The sequence below is a fragment of the Mus musculus genome, chromosome 15 (genome assembly GCF_000001635.26).
Source record: "Mus musculus strain C57BL/6J chromosome 15, GRCm38.p6 C57BL/6J".
Classification (NCBI taxonomy): Eukaryota; Metazoa; Chordata; class Mammalia; order Rodentia; family Muridae; genus Mus; species Mus musculus.
Window position 1 is genome coordinate 69,012,799 of NC_000081.6, and position 27,371 is coordinate 69,040,169.

Genomic DNA, 27,371 nt, shown 5'->3' on the forward strand with positions numbered 1-27,371 from the left:
AACCAGGGCAGCCTGATCTCAGAGGCTGTGCGCCCAGCAACTCACCTCCTCCCTGCTTACTAAATCAGAAGAAACCACAGATAACTCGTTACATGTGTGCCCTGCATTCTTACCTGTAGTTAGTTTGAAAGAGTTATTTTGTTGTGATTTATTTTCGATCCTGGACTCAGAATTCACTTGGGTCAGAATTCACATCAGTCCATTCATTGGGTCAGTAACTAAATCTGAATGCTGACAAAGCAGGAGAATCCATGTGTCCCGTTCCAGGATCCCTGTATCATTTTCCTCACCTGTATGCTAATCTTAGTCTTGCTTAGCCATTATAGGAAATTCGTAATTACTGAAATGGCTAGTAAAAAAAAAAAAGATACCTTTTTAAATTTTACATTTTTGGCACCACTTTATGTGGTCTGGAAAATATCACCCTGTGATTTATGTAGCAGGAACCTAAATACTTGTTATCCATGAGTGGTATTGGGCAGTGTTTCCCCATATTCAAGGCTGGTAAACTACTGTTAAGATTTGAATGTTACAAATATGGCCGGTTTGTTTTTCCTAGTTCAACTTTGTGGGGAAGCTTTTGGGTCCGCGTGGCAATTCCCTGAAGCGCTTACAAGAAGAAACGTTGACAAAAATGTCCATCCTTGGCAAAGGTTCCATGAGAGACAAGGCAAAGGTAATATGGCCATGGACAGCGGTGACCTTGTCGGCCATGCGCTGCTGTGTCTGTCTGTTATTGTCTGTTTGTTGTCTGCTGTGCTAATGCCTGGGATCTCAGAGCTGAGTAGAAGCTCAAACGGAATTAGAGGGAATTGGCACGTGAGGTGTAAATACACTTTGATGCTCTATAGAAGACTGAATTTCTCTGGCCAGTTCCAAAACAGATACTATCTTAGCTATTTAAGATTCATGTAGCAAATCAAACAGTAGTGCTTACATTGTTTATTCTGAATGAAGCCCGTTCGTTACCTTTTGTAGTGAACAGAAAGAAAAGTTACCTAGAGTTCCCCACTTTAATATAATAATTTAAATTAGTTCCTTTGGGGCGTTTTTCCTGTATAGATCTTTTACCTACCTCCAAATGCTATGAGGACCTATGGTCCACAGCAGACCACATATGGCTGTGGTCTACGATTTCAAGGCCCATTGCTATGGCTGTGTTTGTGAGACACTTCACAGTACTCAAGGAGAATGTGGCTCAATAATGCATTTCTCACAACTCCTTCCGGCCATCCGGTGGTCCGTGCTTGGTCTTGGCATACAGTGTGGGTACATTGACCTCTTTTTTTCGGCCCTGGATTTCTAATGCTCATTTTATCACATTAAAAGATGACTTTAAATGTTTTAATAATTGCTTCATATTCTAAAAAAATTACTCTACATAGAGGTATCGGTGTTGAGTGCCCTGTTGTTTTGAGAAGTTAAAAATTATTTTAAAAAATATTGAGTTACTTTTTTGATTAGTTACTTCCACTTCTGAGAGGAGTTTTCATGGAACAGTGCTTCCTGCCTTGTTCTTGGTTGTCACATCTCTTATTGTTAGAGATTTCCAATACGGAGAACCAACTCCGCATTCTCGAATCATTCATTCTGAAACATTAGACAGTGACTTTTAGATGTAAAGTTACTTAAATGAAGCAAGTATTGCCTCTTAAGCAAAGTTGGTCTGCCTCTACTCGGTGGCATTCATAGGAAATATGATAGATAGATAGATGATAGATAGATAGATAGATAGATAGATAGATAGATAGATAGATAGATAACATTTTCCCTGTTGTACATGTCGGAAACTTGGGTCGTTATCTGGTTTATCCAGCAGAATCAGCTATGTTATTAGTTATTAGTTAGCATTGGGTGAACCCCTGTGTCTGTGCCAGCAGCAATAATGAAAGTAAAAAACAAGGTATGTACCAGACTCACACAAAGCTGTAAGATTTAGGTTCCAGGCCCCCAAAAACTTTTGGGTAGAAATTCAGAGTGTTTCCAGTGTCACTGTGGAACTAACCCAGCAGACAAGTTAGCTTCACATGTCACCAGGTGTGCCTCCTCAGTGTGACACTTCTGTGTTGGCATTATCCGGGAATGAAACTGTATATTAGTCAGTTAGAAATGATGTGTGTCTTGTAGGAAAATACTCAACATTTGCTGATGCACTAATTCATTGTCTCATAAAGCTGCTTGGCTGTCAGGTAAATGGCAGGGATGCTTGTTAGCAAGAGAGGTTCTTGAGCAGAAGGCCCGTTAATGCTGAATAGTATAGAGAAGGAAAGAAGTGAGGCCCCCAGGTCTCACCCAATCATGTATGCATATACAAACACAGTCTCATAAAATGTGGCTGGCTGTCTGCACAGTAAATGGGATCCTGAATATCACCAGCTTGCCATCAAAGTTTAGTGATCCTTCTAAATTATGCTGTCTAGTAAGGCCAATGCTGCTCCCTGCTGTTGGCATGTTTGACACCCAACATGGACAGTAACCAGCCATCCTCGAGAAGGAGTCTGTATTGTAAAATAATGAATTAACCCCCATCACTCTTGCTCCAGTGACTCTGTGGATAGCCTGAGCAGCACTGAGCTGCTCGGAGAAGGAAGTACATAGACATCTGCCACAGTAGTTCCTCATAAATGCCTGTCACTCCGTGTACAGCATTTGCTGTAAGGGTACCCTGTTTTCAACCTTGGGCCTCTCTTCCAAAGTGCTTACCACCCATTCAGAAATTTCTTTCTCTAACCACATGGGTCCATCACCAAGTATGTGTGATGATTCAGCATTTAGCTGATGATCATTCTGTCAAGCCACAGGGTAACTAGAGGAAGAGAATGTTGTACAATTTCCATGCCAGCTAACCACTGCCAATGGACCAGAATCAGAAGTCTGTGCCCCTTGATTTCCTACCAAGAGAGAGGGAGGGAGAGATGAGAGAGACAGAGACAGGCAGAGACAGAGAGGGACAGAGACAGAGAAGGGGAGGAAGGGACTGAAGGAGGGAGGGAGGGAGGGTGGGACTGGTACCTATTATTTCTTCCCGAGCACACTTCCAATGATCTGAAGGTCTTGTCTCTGCCTCCAGGCCCACCTCTCCCAGTCACCTTTCTAGGAACATGGACGTGTGAGGGACACTCAGGATCCCAATCACAGCAAGCTCTGTGCTATATTCCTTTTCAAAACTCCTTCTTTACTCCTCCTTTTCCTCCTCCTCTTCCTTGCTGCTCCTGTCATGTGATTCATCAGTTAAACCTTCAAAAACATCCCTAAAAGCAACCACCAGTGATAGCTTAAGTGTAGCAGGTATCTCTCTAGGTGTGGAGCATCAGTGTCCCATTTGCTGGCCTCTAGCCAGCTCTTCCCTGATGAGATACTTGGATATTGATTGTAGTTAATCCTTTACTAGTTTAACTTTAGCCTGTATAAATTCTCAGTTAATCGTGTTGGTTTCTAGAGAGAGACCTTACTTCATGTAAAAACTCACAATAGAAAAAAAAAATCACCTGAAATTCTAAGTGTTTATGACTCTAGCAAATTTAATATGAACTCATGTTCATTTATTTGCTAACTTGACGAAGCATGTTGATAGCTGCTAGTGGCTGCTTTTCTTGTAGCTGCCATGATGTCTTGTCTGTTGGGCCTTCAGTTGATGTCAGGCCTTCTGTTCTACCTTTTGCCCACATCACTTATGCTATAGATGTGTCCTACTGTAGGTAGCACCCTTGACACTGAGGAGTGTGACTTCAGCAGCCCCATGAGATGACACCACACTAGGTCTGTCCCATGTTAAAATCCTTCCTGATAAGGTAAAAGCGCTTGCCCACAGTCAAGCAATCAAGGTGGGATTTGACATTTGAGTACAAAATCCCCAGTCTGTATCCCTCCCCAAACAGCACATTTCCCTTTGTTATGAAGCCATGGAACAGCTTGTTAGAACTCAGACTGATTTGCACAGCAACTAGTCATAAGCCATCCGTCATGATGTAGCTGAAGTCTGGGCCCAAAATGAAAAGTATAAACCAGTACTTCACACACCATCAGACAAGACGGGCATTCAGGGTCTGCTCTCTGGCAGTCGCCTGCTAATAAGGGAAAACCGACAAGAATGAGGCAAACTTGAAACATTTTGGGATGTTTTGGATTGTGGTGAATGCTTAGTGTCAGCCTGCCTGAAACAGCAAGCATCACTAGTGCAGAAATGAGCTGTGCCCAGAGCCAAGTGGAACAGCAGAGGTTTGTGTGTAGCTGGGGCAGGTAATGGGCCGGGCGGGAGGTGACAGGAATCTGCAGGTAGCCAAGGGCAGATGATTCCTTATAGGCAGCATCAGGGCAGAGGAGACCGTCCCAGCAAGATAGGATGCCTGTCCAGGGTTCCTGAGAACCTGGGGAAAACAGGATCAAAGTTGTAGTTTAAAGCCATCCCCGAGGTGCTATTTGTTATGGAGTCTTCCATGATGAGCACGTGTCAAATAAGTTTTGTGTAATGTTTGCTTGGTTTTTCCTGTCTCAGAATGACACCTTTTCACTGTGATTATCTTCTTCAGGAGGAAGAGCTGAGGAAAAGTGGAGAAGCGAAGTACTTTCACCTCAATGACGACCTGCACGTGCTCATTGAAGTGTTCGCACCCCCAGCAGAAGCATATGCCCGGATGGGGCACGCCTTGGAAGAGATCAAGAAATTCCTGATCCCTGTGAGTACCACTCCTGACCCCTGACCAGTGACTTGTGTGTTAGGGTGGAGTCTACGCAGGTCCCTGACGATCTGGTTCCTGCTTCTGCAGCTCTCTCTGCCAAGAGCTTCCTGTGTGGCCTGCACCACAGACCTCACAGTATTCTCTATGAGAATTCCTTGGCATAATTTCCTACTTCCTTTTAAAGCAATGGGATTTTGGACAGATTATATACTACCACCAAGGGTATAAGGCTGAAAAGTTGGAAGAGCAGAATCACCAATTTAGTTTTTGGGACTCTGCTATAAGTTTTTATGTGATTCTGAAAATGTCACATAAATCCCATGCTCTTCCTTAAGTCATGAATGTCCTCTGTATGCCTGGCCTGTGCGTGGGTTGGGACATGGAGGCCTAAATAAAACATTTTCTGTCCCCTGGAGGAATGTATAGTTTAGGGGGGGGAAATAAAAACCTCATTGGATGGCTAAGGATAATATGTAGACACACCTGTGATGTTAAGTATGCCAGGAAAGTAATGATTTAAAAGGAATGTTTCTACCTTCTTTCCAAAAGTTAATTTAAGTATTTATATGCTAGTGATAAAACGAGCCTTTTTTCTTTTTCATACTCATGATAAACTCATTGCTTTCCTTACTCTCCTATTTAAAAAAATTCATAGTAAGTTAGTTCAGGCTCCCCCCAAACCCCCTCTGCCTTTCTGCTGCAAATTATATTCTCTTCCCAGTCTAGCTGTGCCAGGCACCCTGGTCGGTTTGCCTGTCTCAGAGTCCTCTTAGTTCCTTTGCATTTCCATTTTCACTTTAGTATCAGCTTCCTACTTCTGTAATGTTCAGCAAGGATTTTGCCAGATGTTTTGTTGAATCTGTAGATAAGCTTGGAGTTAATTTGTAACTGGTATCTTCTATTCTTGAATACCAAGTACTTCTCATTCTCAAAAACAATATTCTTTAACAACTCAAGAACATTTTGTGAGATGGGCAGTGGTGGCACATACCTTTAATCCCAGCACTCAGGAGGCAGAGGTTGGAGCATCTGTGAGCTCAAAACCAGCCTGGTCTGGAGAGTGAGTTCCAGCATAGCCAAGTCTACACAGAGAAGCCCTATCTCAAAAAAAAAAAAAAAAAAAAAAAAAAAAAAAAAGAAAGAAAGAAAAAGAAAAAAAAGAAAGTTTTCTCCGGGTATAACCTGGCACCACTTATTATGTAAAGAATAGTTCCAAATATTTTTTTAATTTATTTTTATTTTATGTGTATGAGTATTTTGCCTGCATGTGTGTCTGTGTACCATAAATGTGCAGTGCCTACAGACACCAGAAGAGAGTGTTGGACCCTCTGGAACTGCAGTTTGTGAGCTCCTGTGTGGATGCTGGGAATCAGACCCTGGTCCTCTGCAAGAACAGCAGATACTCTTAAATTGCCGAGTTGTTTCCAAATATTTGATATTGTCTGAAATTGTTACCAATGGAACACTTATTTAGAGGTTCAACTGGTTTTCTTTATATTGATTTTGCTCTTTGACTTGTGGCATATTTCTACTATTTCTAGAGCATAGTTTTTAAAAAAAATAGAGGCATTAGGAAGATTAGATAAAACCCTAGATAATTAGGAATTTTTGACATCAGCATCATGCTGTTGCTAAACATGGGATTCAGGAGCCTGAGACACTTTCCTTGGTGTCCTGCCTTCTTTCCCACCCCATCCAGTCCTCTGTGTTTTCCTACTAGGATGATCTTGTAGGGCTCCCTCCTTTATTCTACTAATAATAGCTTAACCACATGTGTTGGTTTTTGGTATGGAAAGCCAAGTTTGCATTTACTCTGTCTTTATATGCTGTTCTCTTGACGTGTTGCATGGTACGGTGTACTGTTAGTTTGTGAACATTTACACATTGGTGACCCTGAGACTGGCTTATAGGCAGTGTTTTTACACTTGTGTCTCCGGTGTTGCTTTCTGGGTGATAGAGCTGCCTTACCGTACCTTTTCTTTCAAGATTGAAGAACTAACTTTAGTCTTTCTTGAAATGTAGACCGGCTTCTATCTTGATTTTTCTGGGAGTGAGTTTAGTTGACCTACATGGAGAAGAATAGGCTTATGAAAGTTGGCTGACAATTTGTACCCATTATCCTTTGAGTGTGTCTCTGCATGACTCATAATGAGCATGGGGGTCATTTTGGTTCTGTGCACAGCACTGTTCTTTTGCTCTTTTGCTGTGTCTTGTGTTTGGTTTTGAGCAGTTTGTCCATCACGTGCCTGTCATGACTGAAATGAGTACACTGCCGTTCCGTGTGGGATGTTTTCAGTTGTTATTTCTTTGAGTTATTCTTTCTCTTCCTTCCCTTCACCCATTCAGTCGCACCCTTAAGTGCATCTTGGCTCCTGTCCTGCTGCTGTGGGTTTGTTTTCCTTCCTCCTTTCTCTGTTTGTCAGGCAGGGGTGTTTAAAGGGCCTGATCAGGTTCCCTGGTCCTGCCCCCACCATCTCAGTTCTGCTGGGCAGCTTCTCCAGCCAACCTGCATAGCAGTGACTTCACTTTCCACCTATCTTTTGCAAGTGTAACATCTGGGTCCTCTTCCACATAGTTACCTTTGCCTGCTTGGCCTCTACAAGGGTGGTTCACATTTTCTTTGTATGTCTCTTTATTCATGGTCTTTGAAAATGCTGGCATTTGAATAAGGTGCCAAAGCAGGTATTAATTCTGAGCACTTTGCTTCCAAGGAAGCTGCTGTTGCTGCTATTTTGTCTTCTATTTCTCTTATAATTATGTTCAACTGAACCCACGGACTCTGTGCCCTTCAAACTTCCTAGTGGGCAACATGTGTATTTAGGTCTTCCTATTGTGCTTTATAGGTTTTTCTGTCCTTCTAGAAGACAACATAGCTTAGTTGTCACTCTCAGTTGTCCAGAGGCCATGTGTGCTCAGGGCCTGTTTAATGTGATTTCTCTGTTGGCATGCATTATCGAATTCAGAGAGGCCCATGTTAATTGGCGTGCCGATCCTGCTGGTATAACCTGGAGTCACCTCTGCAAAGATGCACTGTCAGGCAGATAAGCAGGAGAGCCTATCAGGGTCTTGCCTGCTCCTCTCTGGGCTCTATCATGGTGTCCTCTGTTGAGCTGTATGTTGCTTCCCTGGACATGGTAGCATCAGGTGTGCTGGTTTGCTGTTCTCCCTCATTCATTCTGTGGTACATTTTACTGCTGTAGATGCTGCTGCTGTCATGGGGGACTTTACCCTTCATTCCAGAACACAGCACAGGAGCTCCTCCCCAGCAGAGCGATGGCTGAGGAGGAGGGATGGTCTTCCCGATGGCTGAGGAGGAGGGATGGTCTTCCCGATGGCTGAGGAGGAGGGATGGGCTTCCTAGCAACAGTGCGTGCCACAGACTCGACTTCTCTAACCTGCAATTTAGCTATTTTTTTCATGAGTGATTTTACTGTGTTCTTGTTTTGCTGTGTGGCTTGAATCCGTTCTGAGACTCCTTACATGGTGTCTTTGAGCCGTTTTCATCCCCTTGTTCTTTTTTTTTTTAAAAAATATATATTTGTATTAGATATTTTCTTTATTTACATTTCGTATGCTATCCCAAAAGTCCCCTATACCCTCCCCCCCCCCCCCCGCCATCCTCCCCTACCCACCCACTCCCACTTCTTGGCCCTGGTGTTCCCCTGTACTGGGGCAGATAAAGTTTGCAAGACCTAGAGGCCTCGCTTCCCAATGATAGCCGACTAGGCCATCTTCTGCTACATATGCAGCTAGAGACCCGAGCTCCGGGAGTACTAGTTAGTTCATATTGTTGTTCCACCTTGTTCTTTTTAAGGACACTTTCCTCACTCAGTCAAAAAAGCCATCTCTACTTCTTAGTGTATGGTTCTTAAAATGTATGGAATTTGTGTGATTTTTTTCCTGTGAGCATATGTCCAGTTTCATGATACTATTTTATTTCCACATTGTTTGTGTATTCCAGAGTTTATTTAGCTGCTCTTCAAATAATGAGTGTTAATATTATTTCCTATATATATATATAATGTCTACAAGGATGCCAGAAAAACCTTGAACATAAAGGTTGTGATATTTTGGCAAATAATTGTGAATACTAAGTTATTGTCAGTGAAGACATTGAATTCCAATGTTACTTTGCATTGTTGTGATTGTTCTTTTAACATTTTTTGACTGTGTGGGTATGGTGTGTGAGTGTGTGCTGTGTGAGTGCCATAGACAACTTGCAAGAATGAGTTCTGTCTTTCCACTGTATGGGTACCAGGGATTGAACTCAGGTCAGCCATCCAGATGGCAGACACTTTTGTCCTTAGAGGCAGGTCACCAGTCTAGACTTTGGAGTTAACTTTTAATGAGTCACTTCAAAACCTTTCCCACTTTCTCCAGGCTCACATAACAGACTAAACTCACTGGGTAGCAAAGTGCACACATAATTGTGTGTACATGAGTACACACAACACACATGCACGTGCATGCACGACCACAATTCTTTTTTTTTTTTGAAAGATTTCATTTATTTCATGTATGTGAATACACCGTCATTATACTCAGACACACCAGAAGAGGGCATTCGATCCCATTGCTGTGGTTGTGAGCCACCATGTGGTTGCTGGGAACTGAACTCAGGACCTCTGGAAGAGCAGTCAGTTCTCTTAACCACTGAGCCATCTCTCCAGCCCCCCATGACTACAATTCTAATTTCCTTTCTACTCTGGACTATTGGCAAAGAGTATATGTTTCAGTATTTTTATTTTTCACATAGAGAGAGTTTTAAGTGAGTCTGTAAGCTCTCATGCATGGCTCCAGTGTAATTATGGTTGATTCGTACCTGCCCATCTGACATTACAAGAGTAAACCACCTAAAACATTCTAAAATTGCCTTACACATGCCTATACATTTAGTCATTTAATATCTGTGTATTTTAAAATATTTTCACCAAGCTGATATTTAAAGTGGGCTCCACTGTAACAGGGAACCTAACTTAGAACAGGTGATTTTAACTTCAGTTTTCTAAACTTTTCCTGGAGTCTAAATAGTGCTTCAGCCATGATCTTTTGATCGAATCTATTTTTAGCATCTATAACTGAGTATCACACCTCCTAACAATTTTCTACAGGGAAGTACTAGCATTTTTTCTAGCACATTTTATTTAGAATGTGCTTTGCAAATTATTTATTAATCTTCACACATTTGTAGCAAAATGGCTGATAAGATCTTAGCAGCCTTATTTTAGACAGTTGGAGTGACAGACCCATGCGGATGACAGCTCTGAGGCACCGAGCCTCAGAGAAGTCTGGGGGAGGGTCTGTGTGCACCAGTCCCACCCACGCTCCGAGTTCACCTGCTAAGGACCGAGGTTTTCATCCTCCGTCCTGTTCCTTTCCTACAGATGGTATATTACAGCATTCTTCTCCACGGTGCCCACGGGATTCCTCTAATTCCATGGTGCCTACTTATTTGTTTCCTTGATATTTGGGGAAGTCAGGAAGAAAAGACAAATTCTTAGTTGTAAATATAGTGTTTCTTTGAGATTTTTTAATTCGGGATATAAATACTTCACCTGAATTCCCTGTTTATGCTGAAATGTGCTCATGATTTTCCAGTTTGTGGTCCCCTGATGACCGTGAGCCTGTGACAACGCCAGCAGTGAGTGCCTCTTTGCAGCCAAATATCACAAAAAGCTCCTGCCTTCGCTGCTCTCACTGAGACCGATTCCATGTCTTCCTTCTCCATCCATCTGCTATGGTCAGGGGTGGTTTCCTGCTAGCTGGTCCCCAGACTTCTCACTGGGCTGTGTGATAGATTGTAGCACAACACAGACCTTGTGTGGCCACACTCACCTCACACCCTGGAACCTTCACATTCTCCTGCCCTGTTTTCAGTCTGAAGTTTTGTTTTGTGCTTTCCAGAACATAAACCTAACTGCATAGTTTGATCCCTAAAAATTGTTACAGTGTCTCAAGCGACCTTAGTTCTAATTATATTTAAACTACCTTTAAGGTAGCATAAGGCTTTGCATGATTTGGTTTCTGCTTTCTCATTAAGACTGCTTATTGTCATTTGTCCATATAATACCTTTTTTGATTATTTGCTTATTTTTGATTGATTGATTTATTCATTTATTCACTCAGTTTTGTGATACTCTTCTTGTGTTCCAGGCCTGGAATTCACTATAGCCTAGGCTGGCCTTGAACTCAGGATAGCCCATCTGCCTTAGCTAGGATCTCTGGTCTCTGGAATTTAATACTCTGAGTCTTTTTTCCCTCCCTGTGTGTGAAGCTTTGGGCCACCCCTCTGATGACTCGATCTCCAGTCCTCAGATGGCCCCGCCCCTCTTAGAGAGAAGCTCCATTGGCTGTTGTGCAGCTAAGTTACTCTTTCCTCTTTGATTGTTAATGTTTCTTTTTTATTACAAAGTAGTGATGGTAAAGTTTTATCTGTTTATTCTGTGTTTTTGTTAATTATCAAATGGAGTTGAGGATCATTACAAAGAAAGAGAAAGGAAGCAAGATAGAGTCCTAGTTTCAGAGTTTAACATGTAGGAAAAATTTTAAAAAAGTACAGATTTTTCAGGAATCTGATTACTTACCAGATTTATAAATCTAGACAATCCTTGCTTGTACAACATTATGGTTAGTGATCATTGTCAACTTGGCACAAGTTAGACTTAACTAAAATATGAGCCTCTGAACATATCTGTGCTACGATTATTTTAATAATCTTAATTATCTTGGCTGAGGTGGGAAGACCCATCCACTGTGGGTGACACTACTCCTTAGACAGGGGAACCTGGCGTTTGTGTAAGGAAGTGAGTTATGAGTGCGTGCATGTATACTCTGTTCATTGCTCTCTACCCGATATGGACATGCTATGACCAGCTCCCTCAGGCTTTTCTGTCAGACAATATGTAAATGTTTGGGAGTGATGAGTGAATGGAGCTGTAGATAGCAATGCCTATGCCATAGCTGTGTGGCCTTGTATCATTACAGATACCACAAGTGGAAATTATGCATATAAAAGGAGAGACATTAGCTTACCTGTAATTTTAGTATGGGGGAAACCCATGGTTTTCTTTAAAAATAATAATAGAAAACAAAAACACATTTTCATTTTTATTTGATTATGTTTTCTGTTTTAACTGCTTTCCTGACCTCATTTTCTTTTAAAAAAAATACTTGCTTTATATTCTAAGTGCTTTTGTATTTTTCAATTATCTTTTCTGTACAGGACTATAATGATGAAATCAGGCAAGCACAACTCCAGGAGTTAACATATTTGAATGGAGGTTCAGAAAATGCAGATGTCCCAGTGGTTCGAGGGAAATCTACTTTGCGTACGAGAGGTGTAACTACACCAGCAATAACCAGGTAGGTGTTATTACTTCTTGCTTGCCATTGCAGCAGTGTGAAAGTTGCTGCCATTAATAGGGAGACATATTTGTCAGTGTATCTTATAAACCTGCATTCAGACATTGTGATGTCATAGTGATGGAGTTAACTTAGATGTGAGAAAAATTGAACCTAAACTTTTATACATCCTGTACTACTTCCCAGCTAATAGTAGTTTGGCAGACTGTTATTCTCCCCAGCACACATTCTATAATTGCCTGAAATGAAGCTTGGCGTTAAGTCAGTAAGCACCTTAGGTCTCATGAGATGAAGATACTGTGTGTGCTTGCTGACTGTGAGGATACCCTGTGTGTGTACTGACTGTGAGGATACCCTGTGTGTGTACTGGCTGTGAGGATACCCTGTGTGTGTACTGACTGTGAGGATACCCTGTGTGTGTACTGACTGTGAGGATACCCTGTGTGTGTACTGACTGTGAGGATACCCTGTATGTGTACTGACTGTGAGGATACCCTGTGTGTGTACTGACTGTGAGGATACCCTGTGTGTGTACTGACTGTGAGGATACCCTGTGTGTGTACTGACTGTGAGGATACCCTGTGTGTGTACTGACTGTGAGGATACCCTGTGTGTGTACTTACTGTGAGGATACCCTGTGTGTGTACTGACTGTGAGGATACCCTGTGTGTGTACTGACTGTGAGGATACCCTGTGTGTGTACTGACTGTGAGGATACCCTGTGTGTGTACTGACTGTGAGGATACCCTGTGTGTGTACTGACTGTGAGGATACCCTGTGTGTGTACTGACTGTGAGGATACCCTGTGTGTGTACTTACTGTGAGGATACCCTGTGTGTGTACTTACTGTGAGGATACCCTGTGTGTGTACTGACTGTGAGGATACCCTGTGTATGTACTGACTGTGAGGATACCCTGTGTGTGTACTTACTGTGAGGATACCCTGTGTGTGTACTGACTGTGAGGATACCCTGTGTGTGTACTGACTGTGAGGATACCCTGTGTGTGTACTGACTGTGAGGCTACCCTGTGTGTGTACCTACTGTGAGGCTACTCTGTGTGTGTACCTACTATGAGGCTACCCTGTGTGTGTACTGACTGTGAGGATACCCTGTGTGTGTACTTACTGCTCCATATTGGACAGTTTCACCCCAGTGCTGAGCAGTGTTAGGCAGGAAGACTCTATGAATGCCTCTCCCTTTATGCGCACTGTCAGACCTGTGGCTACTGAAAACTACTGAGCTGACACGTGGACACAGAGTTTTTATTTCTGTCTCTGAATTGTTGGTTAACTTATAATAGGAAAAAATTGCTCCAAAAAAAAAAAAGCCAAAAAAAACTGAGTTGGCTATTTAAAATCAGTAGAGACAAGAATAATTTTTGTTGATGAAGTTGTTTTAGGGTTTTCGAGGGGCAGTGTTTCCCCTTTTGTCCCCTAGTTCTCGGACTAGAGCCTGTGCCACCACTTTAGCTAGTAACTTAAACTTTTCTGTTGAGCTGGGAACTGTATAGAAATGTCTCTTTCAGATACATCAGATACATTTCAGATCCAGTATTTGTTGGAATTTAAAATAGTATTTATATTATATTTCCAAGCTCATTTGAAGAATGAAAGTTACTTCTGGAGTGTGCTAATTCAAAGCTATTTGTGCGACTGCGTGGTAGGCCAGGCCTGAGGGCCTGAGCACTGGGTTCCTTCAGAAAAGAAGAGCTAGTAAGCAGGGCTGCGGATGAGTTGTGAGCCACTGCTATGCTCAGCAAGTGGGAGTGTTCCTGTCCACCTTTTGGTTTGCTTGAAATAAGTACTTACTTGCTGTAGTTTTCTGGGGTCACCATGACTGATTGCCACAAATCTGGTGTCTTTCAGGTAGAAGTTTTGTTTTTGTTTTTCCTCATGGCAACAGAAGCTTAATGCCCAAATTCCGTGTTATTAAGCCAAGGTTGAGGTTTTGACAAGGAGTCAATTTTTCCCTTGTCTCTTCTGTTCCTGGGGATGGCCCCATCACTCACAGTCCTCCATATTTACAGTCTCTTCCTCTTGTCATTCCTCTCTGCCTCCCTTTTGTAAGGGGTGTGTGACTGGATGGAAGATTGTGGTCATTCCATCAGTCCTTCTCCCATAATTAACACGCCCTGTCTGGTTCCTGGGAATCAGGCAACAGAAAAGGGGTTGGCCTGACATTACTCAGCCTACTGATGTTGCTAGTTTTATCTTCACATGATGAGAGCTAATCCATTTGCATTATGTCACGTGCAAAACAGTATATTCATTAGGTATTTATGAAAGTCTTCTACCTTGTTCTGTCCATGCCTGGGCACTTCCTGCTGCCTGATGAGGTAACCATAGCAACAGTGATATTAAACAATGTTTACTGCCTTTCCTGCTGCCTGTTGCCCTGTGGGGAGTAATGTGTTTTCTGCAACATTGTTACATGTGCAGATGCACACTTGCCTTGGTGGACTGGAAACAGCATATACAGACAGATAAGAAACAGCCTCCCAGGGCACACATTGCTGTGCTGTGAGACAAATAGATGTGAGATGCAGTCCTGTAACATGTGAGATTGGTTTTATTAGAATATTATACAGCTAAAACAAATTTCTATAGTCTAAGTGATGCAGTAACCATGGTAACAGTGATATAAACAAGGCGTTAGACTGCCTGTCCTGTAAAAGCAGAGCATGCAATGTACACTAAGTGTGCAGGAGGTTCTGTTGTCTAGTTTATAAAAGTGTACCCCAACTACATCTAACAGAGTCCTGCAACTATCCATCATTTAGTTATGCATGACCACATGTGGAGACAGAAGTAGGTATCACCATCTTGGAATATGTCTATAAATGTTCTTTTTTTTGAGTGACACAAAGTAAATTTGCTGCACAAATGCATATATCCTGGCTTTTATTATATGCATTCAAGTATGTAATAAATTTTATTGTGTTATCTAATAGCTCTTGCATACCACATTATCAAATAGTAACTTAGAATGAGTCTCCATTCTGGAAAATATCACAATGGAAGATACTCAATACCAGTGCGTGAAAGTCAGTGTCCCTTAAATCATTGGCAATTTCTAATTTGGTTCTCTTTCCATTAAGGTGGTGATGTTACCAAGAGTAAGGAAGAGAACCACTTTCTTTATTCTATAATGTAACAGAAAAACCTCTTCCTCTTCTCATGTGAGCCATGGTTATGACGTGTGTACTACCTTTTATCTAAAGCTGGCCCCAGTTAATGGTTGGGGCTCAAATTTATCTTGAGTTTTCTTTATGGCAAGGAGCTAAAGGGATCTGCAACCCTATAGGTGGAACAACATTATGAACTAACCAGTACCCCGGAACTCTTGACTCTAGCTGCATATGTATCAAAAGATGGCCTACTAGGCGATCACTGGAAAGAGAGGCCCACTGGACAGGCAAACATTATATGCCCCAGTACAGGGGAACGCCAGGACCAAAAAAAAAATGGGAATGGGTGGGTAGGGAAGTGGGGGGGGGGGTATGGGGGACTTTTGGGATAGCAGTGGAAATGTAAATGAGGAAAATACCTAATAAAAATATTAAAAGTTTTTAAAAAAGATGAAGAAAGCCTAGGTACTTGGTTACACAATATCTAAATGTGAGAGAAGTCATGATACAAAGCTAAGAAAGGTACACATAGCTCCTTGTGCCTGGCACTATCTAGTTCTTGAATAATATCAAGAAGGCCTATAATCTCAGAAGCCAGACTGGTCTACATAGTAGGTTCTGTGCCAGCTGGGGCTATATAGTGAGACCATGTTTCAAAATGTAAACAAAGAGTTGGTTTGTTGTTGTTGTTGTTTATTGTTCTTGTGGTACAGTAATATTTTCATGGTATTACAAGCTCTTCAGGTCATTTCCTCAGGAGCTGCTTCTTATTACCATGCCTTAGTTCCTCAAACGGAATGTATCTCACCTACAGTGTCCTTGTTTATTCCCTATTATGTGGTAAGTTCACACAAGCCCTGTGTCCCATGTGGTAATCGTGAGCACTTAAAACTCTTCTCTTGTTTACATATTTCTCACCTCATTTCCCTAGTAAGTTTGTAGGGTAAGTGCCTTCTGGGGCGACTTTGGAGTCGCAAAGTCGAACACATTGGTTCCTGGAAACTTCTAGTGTCCCCTCACCATTACTAATTCAGGATACCTTTCAGAATGCATCTGAAGTTAAATCATACAGAAGGAAGTAATAACATTTTAGTAAAATGTTTCCATTTTCATTGCAAAAAAAGAACTAAATCTATTCTTTAACACAGGTGATGTCTTTACCCATAATCTGCCTGTGCACTTCCTTATCCCAAATGGGACTCAGGAAACATCAGAAGAGACTTGGGAAACACCAAGAATGGAGGGGTGTGTGTATTCTAGGCAGCACTCCTTACTCTACATTTGCAGGTTGCTGTGGAAGGCTGACCTAGAAGTGTCAAACCCCTCATGGATGCCTGCTTCTGTTTCCTTAAACCCTGTTCTGTGTTGGCCTTAGGTGGAACTGTAGCATCCATTGTGAATCCCTGCTTTGCTCTGTGTGTGAGGCAACTTTAAGATCTCTGAATGTCTTGGTCTCTTTGTCTGTAGATGAACAAGATAGGGCCCACTCATGGGTTACTCACATTTGCTGCCATTCTGGAACAGCCTCATTGGTGTGGTCTCCCAGAAATCAGAGTGTCCCACTGTAACAACAAAGAAGCTAAGCTCTGCCTGGGATATTCCCATTTCTGTGGCTTACTTTGTGCTTGTCCTTACTGTATTTTACAGAAGTATAAGACAGTGAACTGTCTGAGATGTCAATGTGTGTGAAGAATACCATGCTAGAAAATCTGACAGATACTGATAATTTGACCCTCTTGCTCACAGGGGAAGAGGAGGAGTCACAGCCAGGCCTGTTGCAGTTGGGGTACCACGTGGGACACCGACTCCCCGAGGAGTCCTTTCCACCCGAGGGCCAGTGAGCCGGGGAAGAGGCCTTCTCACTCCCAGAGCAAGAGGTGTCCCCCCAACCGGATACAGACCTCCCCCGCCACCCCCAACACAGGAGACCTATGGAGAGTATGTAAGTAAAGGCAATAGTGTTGGAGACCGAGTTGATCTAGTCCAGATAATGTGTCACCGTTGCTTCTCTTGTTCACCTCCTCAGCTTAGCAAATAGTTGACATTAAAGCCACTTAGCAAAGGAATTCAAAAGTATAGGATCAGATTCAAGGCTGCTTGGAACTAAGTCAGAATTTCAGCTGTAAGGAATGCAACATGGGGAGATATGCTATTAAGCAGATAGCTATTAAGCTCGTCCATGAGTAGACTAGAACACTGTTTCTTTCATATTCCATTTCAGGTTGCATTTGAGGAAGTCAGTCAGTTGAAAAGTGATTGCCTAAAAGTCCTGAGATGGAGTTACCTTTTCATGTATCATCTCCATCTGCTCAGTAAGCTTCGTAAGGAAGTTCGCCTCAGTCAAGAAAATTAAAATTCCATATTTTTTTTGCAGTGATTAGTTTTCTTTACCAATTCAGAGTCTCAGGTATGGCTTGTAGTTAAGGTAAGAGAAAGAAATAGAACTGAAAAAGTAGTACAGAAGTGAAGGGACTCATTAAGAATGTCAATGCATAGGATTCTTGGTATTGCTTCCTTGTTATCACAGGTAGAAAAAATGAGAAGTCAATAGATGGTCGTACTGAAGGGACTTCAAAGGAAAGTTGTCAAGGGCAATAGTGGCAGGAATCAGATACTGGAAGTAAGATCTCTTACTCTACTGTGCTATGAAGTACTTTGCACAGTTTCTAAGAGGTTGCAGTTATCCCAGAGTCTCTAGAATCCTGCTTAATATCATCTGTGGCTGCTTTGACTTCCACATTCTGAACTTAACAGAAGTCCATGAGAATTGTCTTTTTAGGGTTTTGGCCTAGACTGCCCTTCCCATATCATCTGCTTGCTTTTGCTGCTTTTGTGTAGGTCAGCTATTGCAGGAGAACCTCATGGGGGCAGCTGCCAAACTCTTGGGCATTACAGCTATTGTCACAGTCATTCTCTCACATAAACTGAACATGCGGATGGGTGGGCAGGGATGGGCCATCCTCAGCTCCTTTGACTTAGCAGCGAGCCCTTCATTTATACTCAACATGCTGTTGTTTTGAATCAGATTCTTTGTTTTGCTGTTCAGCCTCTTTGCTCTTTTTTTCATCACCTAACATTGCTGGTTTTCCTGTTTTCTTATATTCTTGTGAAACTGACAGGGATGGCCATGCCTTGAGTTCTTCCACAAATGTTGACCCTTCCAAAAGGAATAGGGGCAACAAATACAAAGAATGCTGTTGACGTTCTTGTGGCTATGTGCCATAGCCACAGTATTCCCCCCTGGTTTAGCTTGACAGGTCTTGGACCAACATGGATAGATGATGTTCTAGAAATTGCCAGGCAGGGATTGTGGAGAATCAGATCGTGGAATCTCTTTCACCATCTATTTGAAATGAGTTAGGCAATGGAGGTTACCACTGACTTGATTAAGGACAGTTTGTGTCCCTTTCTGTTTTCAAGACTTAACTGGTTTATGGCACCTTAAGTTGGCGAGAGAAAATGAAGCACTATGAAGAAGAAAGGATGGGGGATAAGGATTTAAAAAAACAATAACCTGAAGAAAATTAGAGACCTTTTTGCTGTTTTAAGGATATCAGACTTTCCCTATGTCTGAGGAGAGTTCTTCTGCAGTTCAGAAATGTAAATTCAAAGGTGTCCTTGAGGCCTGGTTAGCTTATTTGCATAGCACACATGCAGCCTTGGATTTGATTCCTGACACGATAGTGAATAAGAATTTTTAAAAGTCCTTAATAGATATTCAGTAGCAAAAAAAAACTTTATTTCCATAACTCTTGTTTGATTATATTTAACTGGCCCAGTTTAATTTTTAAAAATTGATTTAGCACTTATTGTCTCGGTGGCTATTTCTAAAGTAGATATGAAGATGGGGTGTCATGCAGTGGTTTATTTACACCTAGCCTGGAGGAGGAATCCTGGTGTGTGTGTGTGTGTGTGTGTGTGTGTGTGTGTGTGTGTACGTGTGCGTGTGTGTATGTGTGTGTTTGTGTGTGTGTGTGTGTGTGTGTGTACGTGTGTGTGTGTATTTGAAATCCTGCCATACTTGGCGCCTTGTTGAGAAAGCCTGTCTGGATGCTTGAGATAGTGCATGGTCTTAATAATAAGTATTCTAAAATAGAACGGCATTCTCACACAGGCCCAAGAAAGGCACAGTTAATGGCCATGTTGTCATTAATTTTGCTATGTAGAGAACTCATCTCAAGAATGTGGAAAGAGGACGCGCAGGGAAGTCCTGATGCAAGTGGATGGGTTTCTCCCTGGATGAGTGATGGAGAACTGCATCATCTGAAATGCCTCTGGGCCCAGTGTTTTCATCAATAGTCACAATCACAAAGGATGCTCTGACTCAGTCACCCAGAAGAGTGGTGCTGTCTGATAGTGTGTGTGCGTGTGGGGAGATTACCATCCCAGAGAGCACAGGCGGCACGTGCAGGGGCTGCAAGTAGAGCTGCCTCGCCATGGTCAGCACAAAGCATCCCCTTGAATAGGCTAACAAATATTCCAGGAAACCAAAGATCACCATTGCTATTTTCAAAAAAATGCTGAAAATAGATACTGGATGTGTTTTCAGTCTTTGAGTGTGCGCCAGGGCCTTCTTGCACTTGCTTTAAGGTACAGAAATTAGCCATAACTACTGTAACCCCACGTTTCTTTTTCTGAAGAACAAGAAGTTACTTTTTCCCTATGACACCAACCTATTTCTTATACCCAACTGATTACATAACTGAAACTTTAATTAGTGTAACCTGTAGTGTTTTCACTGTGAGCACTTTAACAGTTCAAAGTGTGACCACACAGGAAGACAACACCTGGCAGAGCCTAACATTGCTGCAGTCTGGGGGCATGCTGCTTTTTGGTCACAGTAAAAGAAAACACACACATGGGCAGGCATGCATCCCTGTTGTACGTGGCGGCTGCCTTTCTGTCCCTGAAGGATCTTATCAGTTATATGCAACTGACAAACTGAAAAAGGGAAAAGCTCTCTCTCGGTGCTGCTTTTATAGCGGATTTTATTCTCCTTGCACAACCTTAGGCACTCATCAGTCAGTGCCGGGAGGGGGATGCCTGGTCTGGGTCGAGTTCCTGCTGTTGTCAGACTTCACATTTGCTCTGTATATGTGGGTTTCCTGGCACACCAAACTCTGTGGACAGTATCCAGTGTCTTACAGTTTACCTCGATAGGGCACAAGCTCTCTTAAGTTATCAGCGATCCTACAAGTTACCCCACAACGCTCTCCCTTCCAGGCGTAAGTAAGCAATGGACCTCTGGCTCCCTACAGTTTCTACCTGACATGGCCACACATGGCAAAAGCCACAGTCAACTCTTCAGGTGTTCACGTTGTCAGGGCAACACTGCCTTGCTGACCTATTACCAGTGTATTATTTATTATGACTGATGTGTTAGTCTGAGAATAAGTAACAACTCCGCTTTAAAGGAAATAATCCTTTATCGGGAACCAAATACTTTTGAGTGTGCAAGGATAGCCACAGGCATGGATTCAAGTCACCATGCACGACATGTCTGGCAGTAACACAGGTTATGCAAAAGCTTTGTAGGCAGATTTTACACATGCTGTCACTCTCTCCTACTGAGAGGAGAGAAAGCGGTTTAGAGTTCTACAGGGGTCCTCAGGATGAAGGTGAGTGTCTGTCCTGTCCTCAGACTGACTGTCGGACCGTCAGCTGCCTTTTGTTCACAGCATGTCAGCTTGCAGGCCTCTTTTGTGCTGTGCACTCCTCAACCACATAGAGACCTGAGCATTGCCTGCCTTTCCACAGCTCTTGGCTTCTTTTAATGCCTTTTCTAGTCTTAACTGTCCCCTGCTCAAAGCTGAAGCCTTTGTCCTCATTAGGCATTGCTAGTGTCAAAGGCCAAAGAGAAAAAAGATGATTGAATTGGAAGATCTGAATAGCCGTTGTTGTTTTCAATTGTAGAATTGAACAATACTTTATGCCATAAAACAGAGTGAATGTGCAGTGAGCCAAGGAGGGGAGATTAAGGTGGTAGAGACACACATAAAAAGAGCTGAAGAAAACAGCCAGAAAGGAAAAGGCAGATGGGTCATTTCAGAACGCTTTCCTTGTGAGGGAAGGGCCAAGACAGAACAGTGGAAAAGCTTACCCCAGGGAGGAGCAGGGCCAACGGAACCCATGACCTCTAACACGGCCATTTGGAAAGTTTGGCGGCTTGTCTCTCTATCCTGGTGTTGCTGTGCAGGCCTTATAAGCAGCTCAGGTCCGGTGACAGGAACTGGAGCCTGAGTGACTGCTTTCTTGCTTGATTACGTTCTTCCAGGACACTGGACTCCCCAGTTTGTTTAGCTGGCTGTGTCATCTCTTGGCCACTTAGCTCTGTCCCTGCCTTTAGCTCCCTGACTTGGCTTTGTGGGCAGTAGGCTGTGTGTTTCTTGCCTTTATTTGCAAGAGCCTTTCTTGGGGCCTGACAGTTTACAGATGCCACCTAATGGTACCAAAGGTAACTAACTTGGCTGTTACTGTGCTATATCTAATTCATGGCTAAGTCTTCATATGCTCTCCCACCTTCTTAATGAAGTCAAATGGACTATTTTAAACCCGTTTTCGTGAACAGTAGAGGGTTCATTCAGTGAACTAAGAAATATGAAACACTAGTTGCATTTAATGAGGAATCTCTTAGTCCTAAAGGCTAACAGGGCATTCAGCATCCTTTTGGATGCACTCTGTTATTTTTATCCTTGTCATTTAGCCTTTCTGGGATGGAGAGTCTTCTCTGTTTGTAGATGATACTGATACAGTAGCTGGCAGATCTGCAGTCCCTCTCCATGTCTGTAACTTTGCCTAGCTTGAAGAGTCCATAATGGGGTGTTTCTCCATGGACACTTGGCTTCCTTTACCAAGCCCAGAGAGGACTAATCAGAAACTAATTCCATCAAGTAGAAAGGCTGATTTCAAATTCAAAAAGCAAGTATTAAATTGAGGATACAAACAAACTGAAGCTGAGTGGCTGTGGATATTGGGAGTACTAAAATAGTTTTGAAAAAAAGTTATTTGGCTTGTTGTATTTGCCTGTATGCAGTTGTGTGTCAGCAGGTCAGAGGACAATTTAGAGGAGACAGTTCTCTCATTTCACTATGTGGCTCCAAGGAACAGAGCTTGTTATGATTTCAAAAAGATAAAGAGATATAAGAATATGTTCTAGGGTGGTGTGGTGAGGTGTGGGGCAAGGGGGTGCCTCAGCCGGCCCATGCCGAAGCATCCCTCCCCCTGAGGGACCAGCCACAGGACAGTATAGCACAGAATAGCGGGATAGTATAGGATGGAGTTTATTTAGGGCATGGGGAGGGGAGTTAAGAGAGTAGTAGAGGCAGAGAAATGCAGAGAGAAGGAGAGAGTAGAGAAGTATAGGCCAGCTATGACCATGGGGAAAGAGGGGGGAAGGAAATGGGGAAGAGAGGGGGAGCAAGAAGGCAAGAGGCAAAGGAGAGAAGCAGGAGTAAGAGAGAGAGGAGGGGGCAAGCAGCCCTGTTTATAGTGAGCCAGTCATACCTGGCTGTCACCAGGTAACTGTGGGGAGGAGCATACCTGGCTATTGCCTGGTAACTGGGGGTGGAGCCTAGACAGAATACTAACAGAGCTTAGGTTGTCAAGCTTGGCAGAGAGTGCCTTTACTCACTGAGCCATCATGCTGACCCCAGAAATGGCTCTAAAAAGTCAGATTTGTTGACTCCTTCATGATGCATAAACTTAAATTGTCTTAGAAATTCAATCATATTATTCTGATTCTCTGATTCATTTAATTGTGATTGATTCAGCTGTGAAGCCTGGGCAATGTCTCCTGCTGTCTTAATAAGGTACCGTTGTCCCTCAGTGTAGAAGACTGAACTGAGATGTAAATCTCCTAACTCAGCTTGTGGGGAATTCTCTGTGCAGTCCTAGAAGTTGGTAAAAATAATGAAGGTCTTGGGTATGTTTCTGTTCTACAGCTACAACTTGCTTATTAAATAGAGGAGGAGACTGTTCTGAAATTGCCTGTGTGGTGTGTATGGCCTTGGAAGGCTGTACTCTGTAAATTAAAGGGACAGCAAAGACTCCTCCAGTTGACAGCTCAGAATGGCAGAAGCAAGCGTCCTTGTCCCTGCACCCCCCCACCCCCTCCAAGTTCCCAGGAGGTAGTGAGCAGGCATCTGCATGCTCCACAGGGATATGGTGAGTGGTGAGCAGGCTGCTGTAAGTTTCACTTTCAGAATTGTTTATGCAACTCCTGGAAATGAAGCACTCCTGGCTTGCCTTGCCTGGAAATGAAGGACAGGGCTCACCAAGTCTCAGATCAGCACCCAGCCAATGCCACAATGGCTCCTGAGGGCTAAGAGGGAATGGAACGAGCTAGGATTAGGTCCCTAGACCAAAGCTGTTGCTTTCCATATCCTCACTCATAGAATGCTATAGGCCAGAAGAAATAAGAAAATGAGCAAAAGAGTACCAGAGTCAGAGCTAGAGGCAAGCTCATTAAGTGTAGCCATGCACCTTATGCCAGTGACGTCGCCACTCATTTGTGTTGACACTGAATGGGCCTGTGGCACCTGGCGTAACTTCATTTGTGAATGACCACAGAACCAATAAAGCAGCAAGCTCTTGTCAATGATTCATGGATTCCATTCCAATTCAGGGACCCATTGTGTTCTGCGACTGCTTTGAATGAGAGACCAGGCAGCTGCCCTTTACATGGTGACTCTGAAGCCCCAGTATATGAAGCCCCGGTGTATCAGGCATGCTTTGCCTGCCACTTCAGGAGAGTATTTCCTCACAAGATGTCAGATGTGGCTCAAGCCCATTGAGAGTCAGATGCTTTTAAGTAGAAGCAGAGGCCCCCCAGCTTGCCCTGTCCCCTTCCATTATGGTCCATTAAAGCTATACTAGATGGAAGCTGTTTTGACGAAAAATGGTCTCCTCACCCGTCACTTGGGAACACTTTACCACTTCCTCCATTGTGCTAGGAATGAACTCTTTTGAAATCCCAGTGCAAGGACGCCAGGGAGGCCATTAGGGAAAGCCAGGCATGTTTGACATTTACCTGTCAGTCCTTAGCAGAGAGTGTGTGTGAAGAGAAGAGTCAAGACGGAGGAGTGTTCTCACTCACCCTTGCCTGAAGTTTTGGGGTTTTGGTTGTTTCATTTGTTTTATTGTTGCTGTTTCTGAGACAGCTGTTACTATGTATAGCAGGGTGGCCTTGAACTCTGAGACCCCCTCTTCCCTGCCTCCCAAGTGCTATCTATGGTCAAAGGTGTGTGTCGCCATACATGGCTTTACCGAAAACTAATGTGGGCAGATTTTGGAACTTTGTGCAGAAGAAGGCTTTGCTGTCTTCCCCTTTCCCCAGTGCAGCCCTTGCTGGATACTGTTGACAGGTAACTAATTCCTGTCTGCTTCAACCCGCCTGTTTGCCATAGTCAACATTTTGATTAAAATAGAGTACAGATTGTGAAAAAGTTATTTATGAAAATGAATTTTTTAAAAAAAAACCATAAGCATGATTTGAAAATCCCACGGATATCTCATTTAGATAAAAACATGAATGCTGTATAATTTCTTACATTCCGTTTAACAGAAGTAAGAGCGAAGATCAAGAATCCGCAGTTTGTAGGAATTATCTGTCGGATACCTCACAAGTCAGGCCCCTTCCTAAACTGCTTGAATAGCAGACTCATTTCAGGAATGGAAAACTGCACAGAATAATTCCACATGTTACATGTATGAATCCCTGCAGGATTCAGACATTTTTTTTCTCTCATCTCCTTCGTGGTCACTTTCAGCTTAGACTGTGAATATAATAATTATTATAATCCCTGTGCTAATGTCAGATGTGCCACTGGTTGTGTGATCTCCTCCAGCTCTTACCCCCCTCACTTTCATCTGCTCACAGCCCGGTTTCCTTCAGGTGGTCGGCGTCCTGTGTGGCTGCATCTTCATCTTAACAGTGACTTGATCTTTCCTGTTTGACACTTTCCCAGAAAGTTATTAATGGCAGACACAGTGCCCCTTTTTATCATCAGGGCCCCATGTTTGGAAAAGACTCTGTGTGATTTCTTGATACAAAGAAAAAACACAGTTGACTTGAAGGGTAATAATATCCATAGCTAACTTGTGTGTAAATAATAGAAAGAGAGGACCAAAGACACAAGGTTTATAGAGGATGTAGGATTACCCTCGGGTAGGGAACTAGTACCCCTAGGATGGGGTAGCCTAGGTTAGCTGGGAGAGATTTCTCTGGAGACTCCTATACCCAGAGAAGGCTGTGGTCCACAGACTAGGAATTTGATGGCAGGTATGTCACTGATAAAGTTTGTTGTCCTCTTTATCCTCATAGAGATGTTTTATGCTGTATAGTTTATTTGGGGATAAATAGAGTGTGAGGTGCATGACAAGATGTGGGTCCTAAAAGACACTTCAGAGCTATTACACTCGAATTTGAATATTTAAACAAAACAAACAACAACAAATAAAACTGTTGGGTAACAGTTTAAAATGCAACTATATCACCAACTGGTGATGGCTGGTGAAGGGCTCAGGGGCAGATATAGTAGTAAACTAGGCCACCCAGCTAGCTGGGCTCATCTAGTTCTGCCTCAGTTCCATCTACAAATTGGGAATGGTAGCATTTATTACCTAGGGATGCTATCATATGAAAAATACTCGGGGTTCTATCTGTCACCCAAGTACGGCTGCTGTTGACTCGGGCTCTGTCTCCTTTACCAGCAGAGCCTCATCTTTCAGGATGGAAGACCACCAGAACAGTTCGTACCAGCCAGGGATAAGCAGGGAAAAGGGGTGGTTTCAGGTCTTGGCTGGATTTGGAGTAGTAGACATGTCCTGCACTGCTGTGGGAATGCAAATCTGTACACGTGTGCTTTGGAAAAAGTTTGTACACTGCTTACAGCACCATCCTCCCCTGCTGCCAGGACCCGTGGTGCAGCTGAAGCAACTCCCAACAGAGAGACACAAGGGAGTACAGATGGAGGCTCAGTGGGAAACCCATAGGCACAAACAAGCTGAAGACTGCTGTGACCCAGGTGGAGGAGATAAACAAGCAGCAGCCAGATCACGCACAGCAGTGTTTCAAAGCAAGGGGAGGAAGCAGTCATTGCCATGTACAGCAATGGGGTTGGGTCCCACAAGTCATCGCACTGAATGAAAAAAACATGGCCCCAGATCGTAGCTATTCTGACTCTTACCTGCATAAAACTCAAGTAATTAAAACCCTCAGCTTGTGTTGGAAATCATGATGGTGGAGAAGATAGTAATTGCAAAATGACGTAGGGTTAGTTCTCAGAACAGTTGGTGTCCCATGTCTCGATCTGGGTGTTCATTCCTCCTGGTGTGTGACCAGCTGAGCCCCCTCAGTGACAGTCTCTAAGCTGAGTACTTAGGGCTTTCATTTTATGACTCACTTTGCTCTTGAGTAAAACACTCAAACATTTGATCAACTTGCAAATGAAGAGAGTTTAACTGTTGGGCCCAGTACTGCCTTTTGAAGCAGAGCAGCTCATTGTCCCTTCAGCTGGGACTGAGTGATCTAAAGGGTTCTCAGTGAGCTCTGAAAACTGAGCAAGGAAAATTCGTACGGAACTTAAAGCTGAATGCTTTCAGGTCCACCTCTGCATTGGTGGGCCCGCAGCGCCTTCCTATTTCCATAGAGCTGGCATCTCTGGGCCTGCCTCTTTTGGCCAGTCATCACTCAGACAGAGAACACGTGAAAGCATAAGTAGGTCCATGACATCCATCCGTGCCAACCATGTATTCATTCAGAGTGTAGCCTTGGATGCTTGCTTGCATAGTGGCAGAAAAGACCTGATATAAGTACTGGGTATTAGTAAAAATCTGCTCCCCTGCTGGGTTGAAGAAGAAGATGGAGAAAAACCAGCAAACAAAGGAGGGTATTTAAATACATAAAAACTCAAAAAGGAAAAGAGGAAGAAAGATACTAGTTCACCAGATAGACAAAGCGAGAGTCTGAACACTTAACTCATACTCTTGACTGGTTATTTCTTGTGGCATCCTTTCTCAGCCCTTCATCCTCTAAATCAGAAATTGTCTCAAGGGTGGTCCCTGACTGCTATCAGTCCAGATGCACGGGAGCAAAGTTGATTTTATGTCTACTTGGTGCCTTAGGAGATCTATCTGCTCGTACTCTGCAACCCTGTTTGAGCAGCCGTGAGCTAGTGGTAAGTCCTAAGGAAGGTAGCAGAG

General features: G+C 43.1%; 1 protein-coding gene and 1 long non-coding RNA gene across 4 annotated transcripts in view; both read left to right on the plus strand.

Moving 5' to 3' along the window:
* The window catches only part of Khdrbs3 (KH domain containing, RNA binding, signal transduction associated 3), a 173,403-nt gene that overhangs the window by 84,407 nt on the left and 61,625 nt on the right, over window positions 1–27,371 (plus strand). For all 3 annotated transcript variants that reach the window (XR_383979.4, NM_010158.2, XM_006520410.4), the window contains exons 3-6: window positions 560–676; window positions 4,530–4,676; window positions 11,902–12,041; window positions 16,917–17,112. Coding sequence is in view for 2 of the 3 variants with exons in the window: in NM_010158.2 (NP_034288.2) it covers window positions 560–676; window positions 4,530–4,676; window positions 11,902–12,041; window positions 16,917–17,112 (600 nt within the window). In the remaining variant the exon portion in view is untranslated. The remainder of the gene's footprint in view (window positions 1–559; window positions 677–4,529; window positions 4,677–11,901; window positions 12,042–16,916; window positions 17,113–27,371) is intronic.
* On the plus strand, window positions 4,683–11,222 carry Gm31550. The gene is made up of 2 exons (XR_384163.3): window positions 4,683–10,419; window positions 10,833–11,222. It is a non-coding gene; the product is annotated as a predicted gene, 31550 (long non-coding RNA).